The sequence below is a fragment of the Zonotrichia leucophrys genome, chromosome 27 (assembly GCF_028769735.1).
Source record: "Zonotrichia leucophrys gambelii isolate GWCS_2022_RI chromosome 27, RI_Zleu_2.0, whole genome shotgun sequence".
NCBI classification, from domain to species: domain Eukaryota; kingdom Metazoa; phylum Chordata; class Aves; order Passeriformes; family Passerellidae; genus Zonotrichia; species Zonotrichia leucophrys.
Genome location: NC_088196.1, coordinates 5735653 through 5754201, shown reverse-complemented (window position 1 = coordinate 5754201; position 18549 = coordinate 5735653). Strand labels below are relative to the sequence as shown.

The 18549-nt window shown below is 60.6% G+C and overlaps 1 protein-coding gene across 4 annotated transcripts in view; it reads right to left on the bottom strand.

Annotated features, from left to right (window-relative positions):
• SRCIN1 (SRC kinase signaling inhibitor 1) overlaps positions 1-18549 on the bottom strand; it is a 40439-nt gene that overhangs the window by 6425 nt on the left and 15465 nt on the right. For 2 of the 4 annotated variants that reach the window (XM_064733930.1, XM_064733931.1), the window contains exons 4-17: positions 12293-12485; positions 11753-11951; positions 11315-11408; positions 10122-10930; positions 9479-9571; positions 9316-9359; positions 8460-8638; positions 7688-7863; positions 7241-7371; positions 6668-6815; positions 5537-5831; positions 4656-4905; positions 4379-4533; positions 4094-4246 (exon numbers count right to left, since the gene is read on the bottom strand). In XM_064733930.1, the coding sequence (XP_064590000.1) occupies positions 4094-4246; positions 4379-4533; positions 4656-4905; positions 5537-5831; positions 6668-6815; positions 7241-7371; positions 7688-7863; positions 8460-8638; positions 9316-9359; positions 9479-9571; positions 10122-10930; positions 11315-11408; positions 11753-11951; positions 12293-12485 (2919 nt within the window). Of the gene's footprint in view, positions 1-1250; positions 2355-3214; positions 3335-4093; positions 4247-4378; positions 4534-4655; positions 4906-5536; positions 5832-6667; positions 6816-7240; positions 7372-7687; positions 7864-8459; positions 8639-9315; positions 9360-9478; positions 9572-10121; positions 10931-11314; positions 11409-11752; positions 11952-12292; positions 12486-18549 lie in introns of all 4 variants that reach the window. The other 2 variants (XM_064733928.1, XM_064733929.1) reach the window with 2 other exon arrangements.

The following is an 18549-nucleotide window of genomic DNA, read 5'->3' as shown; positions in this document are numbered from 1 at the left end:
GTGAGGATACACAGACGGCAGTGCCACACCCCCCCGTGTCCCCTCCCGTGCCAAGGTCCCCTCCTGCCTGTCCTGCTCCAGCCCAGGCTGGGGAATACCTGGCTTAGGTGAAGCCCTGGGATCCTCCCGGGGGGGATACGGGGGATTCCCGCACCCCCAGCACGAGGAAATCACCAAAGGATGGAAGGAATATCCTCAGCTGGAAGGGACCCTCGAGGATCAGAGTCCAAATGCCAGCCCTGGAGAGCCCCACAAGCGCCTGTGCCATACCACCCCCGGCATTCCTGCACGGGGAATCTTCCCTGAATGTGACACCAGCCCCGCCCTGCCCTGCTTTAGGACTGACCCACCACAGACTCCCATCTCAGACTCCCATCTCAGCCTAACCCTGAGCCTGGCTTTGCCCCAGCCGTAAATCCGTCCCTCAGCTCCACTTCCCGTTTCCCGGGAAAAATTGCAGCTACAGCCCCGTTCACCCAGCGAGAGCCCCCGAGGAGGGAGCGAATGGCTCCAAATGGAAAAGGAGATTTATTCCCCAGCGCTGGCTGTTAATAAAGGAGCAGGTTGTCGTTGCAGAGGAGCTCAGGGCATTTTTCCCCTCCCTGTTTTTCTCAGATATTCAGCTGGATTCCAGCAGAAAGCAATTTGGGATGGCTTCAGGGAGCTCGCGCTGTGTTTTAATTAGGAGAAACATCTGCCAGGCTCCGGCTGCCGCTAGTTAGGAGAGGGATTTTATGGAAAATGGTGAAACTGAGAGCGGTGCTCTGGCATCAGCCCTGGCTGACCCTGTGGGATGCTCATGGACCCCGTGGGATGCTCTTGCATCCTATGGGATGCCCATGGACCCTGTGGGACACTTGTGGATCCTGTGGGATGCTCTTGGACCTCATGGGATGCTGCTGGATCCCGTGTGATGCTCGTGGACCCTGTGGGATTCTCATGGATCCCATGGGATGCCCATCCTGGACCTGGTGCTCCAAAATCCTGCCAGGGCAGAAGAATCCCCCTCATCCAGGGTCTAATTCCAGTACGGGATCAGCCAGCACCACCCGGCACTGTGTCCCTTCCAGCTCCTGCCTGGCTCACTCCTGCCCTTCCCAAACCCCTCCAAGAGTCAGGGAGAAGAGGAAGATTCGTTCTCCAGCTCGGCTCTGCCTGGAGGTGGAGTCACAGAGAGGGAGCAGGCAGAGGAAGAGACATCAGAGTGAATCCAGGGCAGAGCAGGGCACGGGAGAGAAGAGAAAATGAACCTGGGGCGTGCCGGGGGGCAGCTGCGGCTTGGGGAGCAGCGCTGGCTTGGTCCTGCTCGCAAAGGGACTCTCGGCAGCGCCGTCCTTGGCCTGGCTGAGGTCCAGCGCGGTGTCACCATCGCAGCCTCCGTGCCCGAGGTCCCCCAGGCTCCTCCCGGCCTCCTCGGATCCCGGCGCGTCCCTGGGGAACGCGAATTCCACGGCGGGGTGGCTGCTGATCTCGCTGATGGTCATTTCCAGCTCGCGGATGGTTTCCTCCAGGCTGTCCAGTCTCTGGTAGGTGTCCTCGTAAATCTCCTTTTTGCCCGGGCCCGCGGGGTTCAGGTGGCCTCTGCAGAGCCCCTCTGCCGCTTTCCCCGCCGCTCCGGGGCCGCCCCCGGGGGCCGGAGCCGCTCCGTCCCATGCCGGCGGTGCCGCGGCGGGGCTGCACCGGGCCGGGCTCCGCTCCGGGGGCGGCTGCTCCGCCCGGGAAGGTCCCGCTGCCCTCGGGGCAGGGTCCCTGCCCGCGGGAACCCCGGGATGTGCCCCTGGATGGGCTGGAGGACTCTGCTCCCTCCATGCGGCTTTGGGCGCCCCAGGTGAGTGTCCAGGAGCGAGCCTGGCTCCTCTTTGGGAGTCCCCATGGCCAGCGGGAATTTGGGGAGTGATCCCGGCGCCCACGGAGGGGAGAACGGCCTCCGCAGCTCCAGAACCTTCCCCGCGGCTCCGAGGAGGCTGCACAGCCTCGGGATTTTGGGGACAAGCCTTGTCACCGCCTCCTGGCCTGCCGGCAGCGTCCAGAGCCGCGTCCCCTCTTTGTCCCCCCATTTTATCCCTCGGGAAAGGCGGGGCCGCCAAGGGAAACGGCCGAGATGCGCTGCCGGGGGGCTGCGGGGCTGGAGGGGGCTCCTGTGCCAGCGGGGACTTTGGGGAGCTGCCAGGAGCCGCCACGCGGCCTCTCCTTGTCCCCTCGGGTGGCAGCTGCCCTGCCGGGGCTGCGCTGCCCGGTGCCGCCCACAGCTCCGGCTCGGCTTCGGGGCTCGGCGGCTCCGACACCCACTCGGTGAGCACGATCTGGGGCAGGGAGAACGCCCGGCTGGCCGGGGCTGCCGGCGCCAGCGGCTCCTAGGTAGAGAATTCAGACAGGTTAGGGGCCAGGAGGCAGCGGGGTTTGCCTGGGGAGGCACCACGGGGCACCACAAATTATTGGGGTCCCCCCACGCTGGCACCTCTGGGCATGGCAGAGCTCCAGGTGGGAGTTTGGGAAGGAAGGGAGGCTCAGCTCCCTCCTGCTCATCCCATATATCCCAGCGGCATTCACGGCATGGTCAGGGGCTGGAGGGGACTGCTCAGCTCCCTCCTCCAGCCCTGACATCCCACAGGGATCCACAGCATGGACAGGGGCTGAAAGGGATGTTCAATTCCCTCCTCTCCAGCCCTACATCCCACAGGGACCCAGAGCAAGGACAGGGAATGGAAGGGGATGTTCAGCTCCCTTCCCCAGCCCTGGTGTCCCAGTGGGACCCACGGCATGGGCACGAGCTGGAAAAGGATGTACAATTCCCACACATCCACCAGGACCCAGAGGACAGACAGGGAATGGAGGGGAAGCTCAGTTCCCTCCTGTCCAGCCCTGACATCCCATTGGAGCAAAAAGCTTCAAACCAAAACCCAAACACCGGGCTCGGCTCCAACCCTTCCCTTTCCGTGCCCTCGGGGCGGGGTCTCCCCTGCACCGCCCGCCCCCGGTGCCGTGAGAGCGGCGGGCGCCGCCCGTGCCGTGCCCGGTGCCGTGCGGGGCAGCCCGGGAGCCTCCCCGAGCCGCGGCCGTGGGTTAGTGCTGGCTCCGGTGCCGTGTCAGTGCCGGGAGCGAGGCGGTGAGGACAGAAGGTGGTGATTAGTCGGTTAAATCAGAGAAAAGCAGCAGAAGTGAGCTGAGAGGAGGCAGAGGAGGAAGGTGAGAGCGCAGCCCGTGGAGCCGTTACCTTCCATCCTTCTGCTGCCACCGCGGCTCCCCACGGCTCGGAGTGGCCCGGGGACACGGCCTCGAGGGGGTCACAGCGGGGCACGGGGAGGAAAGGGGAGGCTGAGCTCCGCTGAAACACCTGGGGAGTCAAACACGGCCGTTGGAGCGAGGGAGGGGCGACCTGGGTCTGCAGCGGGGTCACGGCCTGAGCGGGGCTCGCAGCAGGAGGGGTGGTGGTGGCTGGCAGGGACAGAGGGAGCATTGTCCCCTGTGCTGCTGGCAGCGCCACCTATCCCCTGTGCTGCTGGCAAGGCCACCTGTCACCTGGCCAGCTGTGCCATCAGAGCCCTGGCCAGCAGTGTCACCTGTCCCCTGGTCAAGAGGGTCACTGGTCCAGTCTGGCAGCATCACTGGTCAGTTCCCCTGCCTGCAGCATCATCACCTGTCCCACAACTGCAGCATCACCTGTCCCACACCTGCACCATGCCCAGTTCTCCTCCCTTCTGAAGGAAAACCATCCAAGGAAAAAACATCCAAGAAAATATCACCCCCTCCCCATTGCAGCACCTGTGCCGTGCTCAAGCCCAGGTGAGTCTGGCTTAAATCTCAGGGTGGGAGGGAAGTGCAGAAGGAGCATCCAGCTGTGCATCACCGTGCTGTGCATCACCCAGCTGTGACACACCTGTCCCCAGCAGTGCCACTGCTCTGTCCCCGCGGCCCTGGGCAGAGCAGGGACCCCGGGGCGGTGCCGGTGCCGGGGATGTCTCACCCCGAACCCTCCCCGGAGCTGTCCCCCGAGCAAAAGGGCGGGGCGGTGTCACCTGAGGGGCGAGGTCACCTGCGGGGCGGTGCCACCTGCGGGCGGGGTCCCGGGGTCCCACCCCCCTCCCGCGCTCACCTCCAGCTCGGCGATGATCCGGTCCTCGTCGTCGTCGTCCTTGACGGCCGAGGCGATGATGGGCGGGGTGGATGCGGGCCGGACCACCTCGGACACCGCCCGCCTCAGCTTCACCTGCGGCTTCGGCGTCTCCAGCTCCTCCGACTCCGCCTTCTGCCGGGGGGAGCGCGCCGTGAGGGCCGGGGGCACCGGAGGGCACCGGAGGGCGCCGAGAGGCACCGGGGGACACGGAGGGACACCGGGGGACACCCGCGCTGCCCATCCCAGCCCAGCCACCACCCTCACCTTCATAAAGCCGGGCTCCTTCTTGCTGGTGACGATGACCTCTCCGCTGCGGGTCGTGGTCAGCCCGTGCGACGAGGGGAAGCTCCGGCGGGGCGGGGGAGGCGGCGGCGACTTGGAGGGTTTCTCGGTGCGGTACCGCGGCACCGTCAGCTCGTCTGGGCACAAAGGGGGCTCTGAGGGGCCCTGTCCCTCTCATCCAACCCCCGCACCTCGGGGACAGCACCGCGCACCTCCAGCCTCGCCTCTGGAGGCGACCCCGTCCCTCCCCACCCCGTACCTGAGCCCCGGCGGCCGTTGGGGTCCCCTTTGCCCCCCGATTTGGGGGTGTGCTGTGGCTTGGAGGGTTTGTGCTCGGGCGTGGAGGCGGCGCTGCCGCTGCCCGGGGTTTGTTTGTGCTTGGCTGCAAATTCCAGGTCGGGGATGGCCTTCATGAGCTCGGCCTGCGTCTCCTCCAGGAGCCGGTTGATGTCCTTGGCGCTGTACTGGGTGAGTGCTGCCCGCTTCTCCTCCCAGTCCCGCTCGGCCGCCTGCGGACACAGAGCCGGCTCCAGCCCCATCCCTGGCGGGCAGGACGTGACCCCAGAGCCCCGTGACACCCCCAGACCCGCTGCGAGGAGCTGGGGGGCGGATTTTTACCCCAATCCCCAAATTTCACAGAACTCACAGAAAGACCAGGTTGGAAGAGATCTCCAAGATCATCGAGTCCAACCCAGTCCCAACACCTCAACTCAGCCCTGGCACCCAGTGCCACATCCAGGCTTTGTAAGCACACCCAGGGATGGTGACTCCATCACCTCCCAGCCAGAACATTCCAGAACTTTATCACCTTTCTGTAAAAAACATTTTCCCAATATTCAACCCAAATTTCCCTTGGTGCAGCTGTGTCCTCTGGTTCTGTCAGTTCCTGGAGAAAGAGCCCAGTCTCACCTGAGCACAGGCACCTTTCAGGAGCTGTGCAGGGTGATGAGGGCACCCCTGAGTCTCCTTTTCTCCAGGTGGGCACCCCCAGCTCTCATCCAACCCCCTGCAGCAAAGGTGATGCCAGCGCTCCTCCACCAAGGAGCAGCAGGGTGGGCACTGCTCCCATCCCCATTTTCACCTTCCCAGACCCTCCTGAGGAGCACCCCCGAGCTGAGCCCCCCCAGATCAGGCTCTCACCTCCACAGACACGGCTTTGTCCGCGCTCTTCTTGCTGGGGGTCTCGGGCCCCGTCTGCGTCTTGGCGGGCACCATCTCCGGGGCCCGTGAGGGGTTATTGCTCTTGCCAGGGTGGCTCTGGGGCTGGGGGGCGAAGCCCAGGGGCTCGGGGGTGCCCGTCAGGTGGTGCAAGCTCACGGGAGGGCTGGTGGGCATCTCCAGCTCCAGCCCTTTGCTGAAATCCGTCTCCGGGGCCACCTTCTTTGGCGACTGGCTCAGGCTGCTGGGCGAGCTCCACACGCCCTCCTCCACTTGTCTAGGGCAGAGCGGAGGCGCTGAGGGGCCAGGGGGCACGGGGAGGGCACAAAATCCTCATTTCCTCAAGGCTGAGGTGCTCTGGGCTGGGCTCGGTGCTGGTTTGGGAGGGCCTGTCCGGAATGGGGATCCCTCCAAAGGCTTCCCCTGCTCCAGGTCCGGCTGGAGCTGCCCTTGGGATTGAGGATTTATTCAGGGTGAGGGCGCTGCGGGATCCTCCAGGCTCGTTTCCCTGGGAAACAGGGCTAGAGCAGAGCCCGGGGCCATCCCAGAGGGCGGCCAGGCTGACAGCCGTCCCTAATGGGATCTTAATGGGATCTTAATGGGATCCTAATGGGATCAGGCAGGTGAAATCCACCCCGCAGCGGTTCCAGGAGAGGATTTTTCTCTGGCTGAGGATTTTTTCCACCACAGAACAGCTCCCTGCTCCTCGGGAAAGAGGTTTCTGCTCACGCCAAGGGCTGTGTGTCTGTCCTGATGTAAAATCCTGCTTTATTCCCAAGGAAAAAGGAGGTTTTTATAAAAAGAGAGGGTCCCACGCACACCTGGAAAGGGCTGAGGGTGTTTTTGGGGTGCTTTAGCAGATAAAGGAGGCTTTTATGAAAAGAGGGGGGCCCTGGAAAGGACTGAGGGAATTTTTGGGGTCCTCTTTTTGGGGTCCTTCAGAAGGTCCTTTTTCAGGTCCTTCAGAAAAATGATCATTTTGTGCACACCCCTTGGATGCCCTCCCGCCCTGAGAGTTTGGGATGCACAGAGAGGAGGCGGCACAAAGGGGACAAAGGTGGCACAGTGGAGACAAAGGGACACGGAGGGCGTGGCTGTGCCCTCGGGGCTCACCTGCGGATCTGGGCCAGCGTGTCGGTGACGGTCTTGCAGCGCTTGAGGAGCCCGTCCAGACGGTTGGGCTCCTCCTTGAGGAACTTGACGGCCTCCACCTCCACCCGCAGCACCACCCGCATCTTGCTCTGCAGGCTGGGGAACTGGGCTGCCAGGGGACACTGCTGTCACCCCTGTGACCCTCCCAGTACCCGGCTGGCACTGCCAGGGCTGCCAGGACCCCGTGCCATGGTTGTCCTGCCAGGTGGGGTGGGATGGATCCAGGGAAAGTCTGGATTGATGGGTCTATCCTGAATTTAGGGTGGAGGTGTCCCCTCTGCAGCTGTGGCACAGGGTGTGGCAGTGATGGGCACGTGGGAGGGCAGGGGACCACCCTGGCAGGGGCAAACCCATAGGGAGAACCTGGGGAATCCCAGGGGAAAACATAAATCCATGAAAACCTGGAGAATCTCAGGTGCAAACACCCAAATCCCCGGGCAAGGAAAACCTGGAATATCCCAGGTGCAAACACCAATCCAGGGCTGGAGCAGGGAAACTCCGGAAGGTTCTGTTTTCTCCCCAGCCCCTCCTCACCCTTCAGGTCCGTCAGTGTCTCCCCCAGCTGCTTGAGCACCACGGCCTTCTCCTCCAGCTCCTGCGCCGGGATCAGCCGGTGGTTGTGCGCCAGATCCTTCTGGATCTTCTCCACGGACTTCTCCAGGTCACTGGGAGGGCAGGGGAGGGCAGGGGGTCACTGGGGGGGTCACTGCTGGGTCAGGAGGGTGGAGAGCCCCGAGGGTGGCAGTAGGAGAGGGGAACACTGGGCTGGGACCCCTCCTCAGGCTGGGATGGGGACCCCTCCTCATGTAGGGATGTGGTCACTGCATGAGGACCCCTCTTCACTCAGGGACATGGTCACTGCATGGGGATCCCCTGATTTGGGGACATGGTCATTGCATAGGAACCCCCATCTCGGTGCCACGCCCTGGGCAGTGCAGAGCTGCTCTGTGCCCCCTGTCTGTCTCTCCCATCCGGGCTTACTTGAGCTGCTGGGTGATGAGCTCCTCCTCGTTGAGGTAGCGCAGCCGCTCCTCCTCCACCAAGCTGCGCTGGCGCTGCAGAGGGTCCTCGTGCTTGCGCATCGTGTCCGTCACCCGCACGCTCAGCTCCGTCTCCGTCCGCCGCAGCAGCGACTTCACCGTCTCCTGGTTCTGCAGCTGCGGGGAGGAGCAGGAGAAGGAGGGGTCAAGCTGAGAGAGACCACCAGGATGGAAAATGGGTCCTGATGAGGGAACAGCCTGAGATGGGCAAGGAGAGGGATCCCTGAGCCTGAAACTGGGAAAGATCCCTGAGCTGGGCATGGGGAGGGATCCCTGGGGTTCGATTTGGGAAGGATCCCTGGGACTGGAGTGGGGAGGGATCCCTGGGGTTGCATCCCTGGGATTGGAGAGGGGAAGGATCCCTGGGATTGGATTTGGAAAAGATCTCTGGGGTTGAATTTGGAAAAGATCCCTGGAGTTGAATTTGGAAAAGATCCCTGGAGCTGGATGCAGGAAGGATCCCTGAGGTTGGAGTGGAGAGGAATCCCTGAGCTTGGATTCAGGAAGGATCCCTAGGGTTGGAATATGAGGGGATTCCTGAGCTCAGATTTGGAAAGGATCCTTGAGCTTGGCTTTGGGGAGGTTCCCCGAGTTCATCCCCAGGACGGATCCCCGAGCTCTCCCACACCAACCCCAGCGCACAAAGGGGATTTTCCCACCCCAACCCAGTAAAGCTGGCTCAGATCCGGGTTCCCCCCTCCCCAGGCGCCCACCTGCAGCTTCTTGAGCTGCTGCAGCTGGTTGCGGAGGTCGCTGGCGTTCTGCTGCAGGTCGTGCAGGTGCAGCTGCATGTGCAGGCGGGTGATGGCCGTGGGCTGCCCTGCCGGGGTGCTGGTGGCCGAGGGCGGTGGTGGCGCGGGCACCGGGGTGCCCATGCCACTGCGGCTGGTGGCTGGGGGGGCAAGCAGAGGCTGCTGAGGGGTTTTGGTTCTTTTCTTTCCCTACCTGATCCTGCAGCTCTGGTGGTCTCCATAATTTCCCCCTCCATGCTAAGCCCACCCTGAGGCCACCCCAGAGCAGCATGGCGGGGTCCCACTGGTTGCCAGTGATGCCATAGGATTTTAGCTTTTATATTTTTCAAATTCTGTACTGCTTTAGGGAATAATTCTGAAACTCCAGTCAGCAGCTGCTCTCCTGTTTTATTCAGACAAAACAATTCCTCTCCAGGCCTGTAACTCAAGGACACCTCAATACCTTAGTCCCCAAAAAATATTTAAAAAGTGAATTGCAGGAGGGAATCGAACTGGGAGTAAATTGCTTCATTACCTGAATCTGTAATTAGAGGATTAACCCAAATTACATCCATTAATATCAATTAATTGATACATAAATGGATCAAACTTATAATTTTCTGAAAAACTCGTGGCCATCATCCATTTTGGGCATAGCCCCTTGGAGAGGCTTTGGCTGCCCTTAATGTACATGGAGGCCATTCATTAAATAGAACCACTCTTATTCTCTTCATTCTGGTTTTAGGTAAGCCTGAAAAAGGCATCACCAGCACATGAGGGGCTTCAGAGCCCACCCTGGGACACCCATAGGGGTCCTGCAGGGCTGGGGGTCACTCACATGCTGACGGGGGGGTCCCGCCATTGGTGGCCTCTGTCTTCTCACTGCAACCAAAGAGAGGAGGGGGCTGAGCGTGGGTGGGCTTGGTGTCCCCTGGGAGGGGGACAGGGACAGACCCCCCAGGAGGGACATCCCGCCCCCGCGGTCCCAGAGCTGCCCTCACCTGGGGGTCTCGGCCTCGGAGCCGCGGAGCAGCGCGCTCTGCACCAGCCCCGTCAGGCTGGCGATCTGCTTCTCCATGGCCTCCATCCGCTCCCTGCACCAGGAAAGGGATGGGGACAGGTCATGGGCTGTGTCTGCCACCATGGCCACCCCCGGCTGCTCCTGGCCCTGCTCACAGCCCGTCTGTGCCACCCGGGAGCTGGGGACACGGCTGTCACCAGCTGCAGCCACGCTCCTCATTCCCTGTCTGTGCTGCCCGATTCACCATCCTGGCATCGCAGTGGGGACAGGGCAGTGCCTTCCTCTGCTCCTCCTTCCCCTGCAGTCAATACAAAATCCCCCTGTAGCAAAGCTCAAACCCACCGGGGATCCCAAATCCAAAGGCAATGGAAAACCTGGAGCATCCCAGGTACAAAGACAAGTCCAAGAAAACCGGGAGTATCCCAGGTGCCAATACTCCAATCCAGTAAATCCTGGAATACCCCAGGTGCAAACACGAATCCAGAAAAACCTGGAGCATCCCAGGTGCAAACACAACCTGGAGCACCCCGGGTGCAAACACAACCTGGAGCATCCCAGGTGCAATCACAAATTCAGAACAACCTGGAGCACCCCAGGTGCAAGCACACCACCCCTCCTCTCACCTGGTCTCCGTGTCCTTGGCAGGTCCGGGCGATCCGAAGCCCGAGAGTGGCCGCTCTGCGGGGCCGGGGAACAGCTCGGGGGGCCCGGATGAGCTGGGGTTGCGCGTTTTGCCCACGGGGCTGTCCATGAAGACGGAGGAGCAGGAATCCTTGCGGAAGGACTGACGGACGGGCGAGGAGCGGCTGGGCGGGCCCGAGTAGGGGCTGTGCGGGCTCTGCCCGGGCTCCACCATCTTCTGCGGGGACGAGGGTGGCATGCGGAAGCCCAGCCCGGGGCCGTACGTGTCGCTGTAGATGGGCGCATTGGGCTTGTACAAACTGTCCTCCAGCTCTGTCTGCAGCGCGGCCGCTGAGTAGGTGCTGAGTGACCGCACCGAGCCCCGCTTGTAGAGCCCCCCCGAGTAGCCAAAGGGGTCCCCCATTCCCGCCAGGGACTGCGTGGAGGTGATGCTGAGCCGGCCCTCGTGCACCATCCCATAGGGGTCTGCATAGAGCCCCTCGTTCTTCACCAGCACCACGTTCTTGCCCGCCAAGTCCTCGTCGGGTTTGACGTCGCGGCGCTCCAGAATGGCGCTGGGGCTGGGGGACACGCCCTGGGCGGGGGGCAGGCTGGACAGGCGCTCGCCGTGGTGCACGGGGCTGCCGGCGTACGAGGGCGGGCGGCCGCCGCTGTAGGACATGCGGGAGCGCGACGGGGACGAGGACTGCAGCACGGGCGGCGGGGAGCCCGAGGCCAGGTGGGAGGCTGGGGAGATGTTGTTGAGCCGGCGGGTGGGAGACGATTCCCGGGAGGTGTAGACCATGTCCCGCTGTGGAATGGGGTGTGGGGGTCAGCACAGAGTGAGCCGCATCCTGCTGAGCCCTCCAGCCAACCAAGGACTGGTGATTCTGTGATTCTGTGATTCTGTGATTCTTTGGTTCTCTGATTCTCCGATTCTCTGATTCTGTGATTCCCAGCTAGCAGCAGGCTGATTTATCCTGATGATTTATCCTAATGAATTATCCCCATGATTTAATTCCCTACAAACCATATTTACAACCCCGCTGTCAGCTCCCACCCAGCGCTGGCAGCAGGCAGGATGGATCCCAACCACACACAGTTCCTAATTCCCAATCTCTGCTGCTTTCTCTCCCTACTGCTCCCACTCCACCAGGCCCTGCCACCCCCGGCCTGTCCCCGTGTCCCCTCTCACCCTCAGGTCGCCGTTGGTGATGTGTGAGGCTGGGAACGAGGCGTAGAGCGGCTCTTTCCGGTAGATTTTAATGATGCTTCTGTCCTGGATGTCTCTGGAAGCAGAGGTAGAGCCTGAACACCTGGACAGACCCCCCAAAACTCCAGCAGAGCACCCCCCACCCCCTTTTTCCTTCATCCCTCTCCTGGGTTGTAAGATATGAGTGTGTTCTATTATCTGTTAGAGGTGGGGCAGTTTGCCTGAGAATGTTTTAATTTTAAAACTATAACAAGCTGGAGGGGGGGAGGTTTGACATTTTCCATTTTAAGGGAAACTCCTGCCTTCCTTGGCAGACACCTGACTTTTCAAACCAGGACAATTCCACAGATTTCCCAGTTTGTGATGGATTTAAAGGACAGGAAACCAGCCCGGGGTGGGATTTGATCCCTCCCTGCTCACCGGACATCCTCCAGCTCGTAGAAGACGTTGCGGGACTCGTCCTTGATGAGGATGGCAGTGTTGGGGGACTTGAGCATGCCCATGGTGAGCTTCTGCGGGAACATGTGCACGATGAGGGCGTGCAGGGTGTCCATGCTGCTGATCTCGTGCGTGATGTGCACACGCCTCGTCTCATCCCCAAACTGCAGGAACAGCACCCCTGGGAGCACAGGGGGCACGCCGGAGTCAGCTCTGACCGTGCCCCTTCTCCACAGAGCTGACAGGGTCTTCCCAGCCAAAAAGAAGGGGTTAGGGGAGCTGTGACCACTCAAAACTGCCCTGGTGAAGGTGGAAGGGTCCAAGGCAACCAAAAAAATGGGTTGGGGAATGTTTGGCCACCCAGCCTCGCCCTGGTGAAGGAAGGTGTTCCTAGAGAGCTCTGGGGCACCCAAAAAAATGACATGGGGAACTTCTGGCCAAGAGCAGCTTGGTCTGGAATTTTGGGCAGATGGAGACCAGCCCCACCCTCCACCATGGGGGTTTTGGAGCCCCCAGGGGTACCTGGGGAGCGCAGCTTGGTCTGGCTGGCCGAGCGGGACAGGGGCAGGCTCTGCCGGAACCGGTTCATCCTGTTGAAGGCCAGCGGCAGCTCCGCCTCCGACATGGTCTCCAGGGACTCGGCCGAGGCGAAGGAGAGCTTGGCTTGGTCGGCCAGGCCAGGCTGGGAGCCCTGGGAGTGCCGGGAGCTCCTGGTCTGCAACGGGACAGGGACAGGTCAGGGGAGACAGGGATGGGTGGCCCAGCAGCCCTGGTGAGGCTGGTCCTGCTTTTCCTCGGGAATGGGGTGCCGGGATGGAGAAGCTGGTGATGGGAACATGGAATGTCCTGGGATGGGGGGAGACATGAAGGTTGGCGAGTGCAACCCCTGGGACACCCCCAAAAATCCCTCCCTGTGCTTGACGGTGGGGCTGGGCCGCATCCAGGGGGCTCCATCCCAAATCCAGGGGCTCCATTCCACATCCAGTGATCCTCCATCCCACATTCCCTCCCCAGCTCAGGCTCTGACTTGTTCCACCCCAGCTCCATCTCCTGCTCCCAGCACAGACCCCATTCCCAATCCCACCCCGCTCCAGGATAAACCTTCCCAGCTCCATCCCGGTGCCTCTGGGCTCCCACACCGGCAAACCCCTGGAATTTAACTCTGGAATTAAAGCCCAGAATTTAACCCTGCAGGAAGGAGCCGAGGCTGCCAGAGCCGAAATAACCTTGGCTGCTCCTGGAGGTTACACATCCATTACACCACTCCCGGAAATCCTAAATGCCCAGATCCTTCTGGAAGCAAAGCACTGGGAAGGTTTATGGCTCTGGGAGCCGGGAGGATTTCATTTTCCAGGATCCCCATTTCACAGGAGCCTGCTGCCAGCAAGTTCCCACCAAGGATATGGAAAATGTGGATTTTCCAATATCCCAAATATCCCCAATATCTCCAAATATCCACAAATATCTACAAATATCCAGAAATATCCCAAATATCCACAAATACCCACAAATGTTCACAGATAGCCCCAAATTTGTGGCCATTCCCAGCACTGCTTTGTGTTAACAACCCCAAAAACCCAAGCCTGGATTTTCCAGACACTTGTTGAAGGTTGGCAAAGCCAACAGAGGGAACAAACAGCTCCCAGGGTGTGTGGAAAAGACGACGCTGGAAAGGGACAACAGCTCTATTTTAAGATGGGGAAAAAAGGAAAAAAAAAGAAAGAAATCAATATGAAATGATAACAGCCATCATCGCCATTTAAATGAGACATTAATTGGAAGATTTAATTAATCCTGCGAGGCGGGGTTTGGGAGGACTTGAAATGTTCTCGCCCATAGTTAATTGCTGGAAAATTGACTGCTGGGCTGGGTTGTTGTTGTTGCAGCACAAAGAGCCCTGGCAGAGCCTCACAGCCAGGAAGGGATGCAGGGATGGAGGGAAGCATTCCTTGCTCCCATCCCCAGGGCCGTGGGATGCAGCTCTGACCCCTCGTGGGGGTGGTTTTAGGGTGGAAAAGGGGGATTTTGGGGCTCCCCGCCCTCAAGGTTGTGGTTTCTGGGTACCCTGCTCGGGTTTGGGGTGGTGCTGACACAGATCCCAGCCCAGGATGGATCCTTAGGGAAGCACAGGGATGGAGCTGGAGCTCCTGGTGGGGATGCGATCCAGGGCTGCAGCTCTGCCTGGCTCTGCCTTCCTGGATCCTTCCCCTGTCCTGTTCCCGTTCTCTGGGATCTCACCCTGCTCTAAATCCATCCCTGCATCCATCCTTTCCACTCCCCACCCCAAATGCCCCCCATCCCTACACCCTGGAGTGTCAGAGACCCCTTCCCTGTCCCAGGTGAGCCCAACACCCCCCATCCCTGCCCTTTTCCTGTTCTCTGGGATCTCACCTAAATCCATCCCTGCATCCATCCCTGCATCCATCCTTTCCACTCCCCACTCAAATCCCTCCCCATCCCCACCCCCGGGGTTGACAGGAACACCTTCCCTGTCCCAGGTGAGCCCAACACTGCCTGTCCCTGTCCTGTTCCCATTCTCTGGAATCTCACCTAAATTCCTCCCTCCATCCATCCATCCATCCATCCATCCATCCATCCATCCATCCATCCATCCATCCATCCATCCATCCCTTCCATTCCCCAGCCCCAAATCCCCCCATCCCCACCCCCGGGGGTGACAGGGACATTTCCCTGTCCCAGGTGAGCCCAGCCCCCTCCCGGCCCTGCAGCTGCCCCCGGGCACCGAAGCCTCCCCGCTGTGGATAATTCATGGAATCAGTCAAACCACAAAAAAAAACCCAACCAAGCCAGGCGAGATGGGAGTTAATGGGTTTTTAGCCCGGAAGGGACCGTTCTGCCCTGATGCTCTGCACAATGTGCTGTCCCCAACCCCCAAAACTGTCCCTGGCACTGGGGCAGAGCCACTCCTGCCCCCCTTTCCTAAACTCAGGGCACCCCTGTGGGCTGGGACCCTCCCAAATGGGCACAGAAACCCCCGAGATGGGCACAGAACCCCCCTAGATGGGCACAGAACCCCCCGAGATGGGAACAGAAACCCCCTAGCTGGGCACAGAAACCCCCGAGATAGGAACAGAAACCCCCCAGAGGGGCACCTCGGTGCAGCTTTGCCCATCCTTGTGAAATTGCAGATGTTTTGGGAGGTCCTGACCCTGCCCTCAGGGTGCCAGGTGTGCCAGTCTGGATGTCCCCTGCCACCCCTGCCCCACCAGGGCATGCAGGGGGCATCTCCCAGCTGGGAAAGGCTCAGGATAAACCCCAAAGACCACCCTAAAACACCCAGAGTGGCCATAAAAACCTTGTGCCCCCCATTTCTCTGTCCTGCCCCACATGTGACCCTTTTATCCACACCCAGACCCCTCCCCAGGGGCTTCGGCAGCCCCAAATTCCCCGTGGCCACGGAGAAAATTCCCTGTGGGATCTGAGCCCACCCGGCTGGTGGCAGGGAAGGGGTGGAAGGAGGGAGGGAGGGAGGGGACATCGCCCCCCTGCTCCTGTCCCCAGCTGGGAAATGACCCATTTCCTGCCGAGCCAGCCCCAGAGCGGCGATCCTAGAGCTGCATCCTGGAACTCCCGGCTGGTCCCTGCGGGAATTCCAGCGGGGAAAGCTTGGAACGGCAGCGAGGGAGCGCAGCCACAACAAAAGCGGCTCAAGGCCACGGGGAGGCTGCGCCGGGAAAAATGAGGAATTTCGGGGCAGAGGGGGCTGGGCAAAGGGCACCGAGCTCGGGATGCCCAGAGCTCCCCCCGGGGTTAAACCTGCTCGGGTGGAGCCCCCCGGGAGCCTCCTGAGCCGAGGGAATCCCGATGGAGCAAAGCTTGGACCCCTGGCAGTGCCCTCGTGGTGATGGTCCCGGGGAAAACCGACCCCAAAAAACCCCTCTGGAGGAGGCGGGGGCAAAAAATCCCGAATTCCAGCAGGGCTAGGGGCACCCCCAGAGCCTCTGGAGGAGGAAATGGGAAAAATCCCCAGTTCCAGCAGGGCCAGGAGCATCCCCAGAGCCTCTGGGGAAGGATATAGGAAAAATCAAAATCCCAAATTCCAGCAGAGCCAGGAGCATCCTCAGAGCCTCTGGAGGAGGAATTGGGAAAAATCCCCAATTACAGCAGGGCCAGGAATGTCCCCATCCCCTCCCCCGTCCCTGGGAGTTTTATATAAAAACGGTGGGATGGGGAATGGAGGGAGTTTTTTAATGTCGGATTTTTTTTTTCTCTTTTGTCTCCCCAGAGCTAAAAAAAGCCACAATTAAGGGATTCTTTGAGCTCCTAAAAAGCCCCGATCATCCCTGCGGAAGCAGCTCCATTATCTCTGCCTGGAGATAAGGATGCTCCTCATTCCTGCATCATCCTCATCCTCCACACCCCTCTCCCACATTCTCCGGCCCAGCTGGGAGGGCGGAATGCTCGGAGAGAAGCGGGGAAGGATCAAAGGACCCGGCGGATTTTTGGGAATCCGTGAAAGGAGAGGGGTCACCCCTCGGGATGGGGAAAAGCGGTGGAGCTGCCTTGATGGAGAGGGCGAGAGGGGTCAGGAGGGGGACAGAGGTGATAGGAGCAGCCCTGGACCTCCCGCAGGTCACTTCAAAGCAGATAGGAGGAAAAAAAAAAAAAAAAAAAGAACCAAAAAAAAAACAACGAAAAACCAAGGGCAAAATGCATGGGGAAGGAATCCTGCCCCGGGATGGAGCAGCTGCTCCCAACAGCACCCGGAGCGACCCCACAGCTGCAGATTTCCACCCTGCGACTCTGCCAGGGGCCTCGGGGAAGGGACACCGGGTTTGTCCCAGCCCCACAGGCTCCCAGGGCTGTGCCCGAGCCCTCCCGAGGGAAAACGGGTCCTGCCCGACCCCTCCCGAGGGAAAAACGGGTCCTGCCCGACGCCTCCGTCCATCCCACACCCGAGGGGCTTCCAGGTCATGACTGGTGACAGGGACAGCAGGAGGAGAAGCGGCTCCGTCCCCGTCTGAACCCCTCGGGATACTCAGAGCTGCAATTCCCACCCCATCCCCAGCTCCGCAGCCCCTCGCACCCCAAAGCCTCCGAGACCAGCCCCAAAACCGACCTGGGATGGACAAACCCTCGCTGTCCCAGTGCCACCGGCGGCGCCTGTCCCCGGGCTCAGCCTCCCCTCCCCTCCCGCCACCGGGAGGAGCCTCCCAGGCTGGGCTGGGCAGCTCCGGGGTGGGGACCGCGCCCTCCAGGAGCCCCCAGACCCCGCAAAATCGCGCCCCATGGGCTCCGAGGGTGCTCCGGAGCGCGGCCGGGCATGGCCCTGGCGGGTCCTGGCGGGTCCTGGCAGGTCCTGGCAGCTCCTTGCCCTCTGCAGCTCCTCGGCAGGATGGGGATAAAGGCGAGGGAGCCCTGAAATCCCTGGAAAACAGCTGGCACAGCTGGCACCGCCCTGGGCACGGTTATTTACCGAGGCTCCGGCCCCTGGCTGGACACGGATCGGAATTAATCCCTGCTGATCCCCCTCTCATCCTTAATCCTGGAGTCCCGCCCAGACCCCATCTGGCGCTGAGCCCTGGGATGGATCCGTGGGGTGGGGTGGGATCCGTGGGGTGGGATCCATGGGATAGGATCCGTGGGGCGGGCATACCCAATTGGAATAGAACATCCCTGACCAGAAACCAGCATCCCTGGTGAGAAATCATCATTTCCAATTCAAATAGAGCATCCCTGACCAGAACCCGGCTTTCCCAACTGGGATGCAGTGTTCTCAAACAGACACTGGCATCCCTGAACAAAAACCAGCATCCCTGATGAGAAACTATAGTTCCCAATTGGAATGGAGCATCCCTGACCAGAACCCAGCATTCCCAGCTGGAATACATCATCCCTGAGCAGAACCCAGCAATCCCAAGGGGAATCCAGCATCCCGAGCCTGGCTATCCTCCCCCAGTGCCCGACATTCCCGGCTGTGGTGCCGCCCCGCTCGGACGCCTGATCCCGGCCGGTGAAACCCAACCCCTCCGCTCCGCCTTTTCGCTCAGCTGCACCAGTCAGGAGCGATGGATTTCGCTCGGGAAAGAATTCCAACATCCCAGCTCCTGCCGCTGGAGGCGGAGGAGCCGGGACATGCCCAGCTGGGAGGAAAAATGGGGAAAACTGGAGGAAATTTGGGCAGAAGTGGAAGGAATGAGAGGCCCAGGGTGCTTCGGGCACCTTCGAAAGGGTTTTTTCAGGAGTCTCCCCCATCCAAGGGGTTGTGGCCTCTCCAGCGCCCTCCTCCCAGCCCCTTGCCCTCTCCCCCCGCCCCCAAATTAAAATCGTTGCCCCTGCCGGCAGCAATAACTCATCCCACATCTAATGCTGAACATTTTGTCAGGATTATCCCGATTAAGGCAGAATTAATCCCGATCTCAATGTTAACAGGATTAGCATTCAAATCGGATTAGGGTTTTTAAACCGGACCCCTTGACTAAAGGAAGGGGCCGCCCCCTCTGGAGTGAGCGGGACTCCCTGCCCTGGGATGGGCTCCGGGATGGGCCATTCCCAACCCCTGATCCCGATCCCAGAAACCCCCGACACTCTGCGGGTGACTGCACCTGGATGTCCCTGAGGTAAAGCCACCCCTCTGTCCCTGCAGAGGGAGAGGGAAAAGGGGAAAGGAGAAAGGGAAAAGGAAAGGGGGAACGGGAAAAGGGAAAAGGGAAAAAGGAAAAAGAAAAAAGAAAAAAGAAAAAAGAAAAAAGAAAAAGAAAAAAGAAAAAAGAAAAAAAGAAAAAAGAAAGGGAAAAGGAAAGGAACAAGGAAAGGAA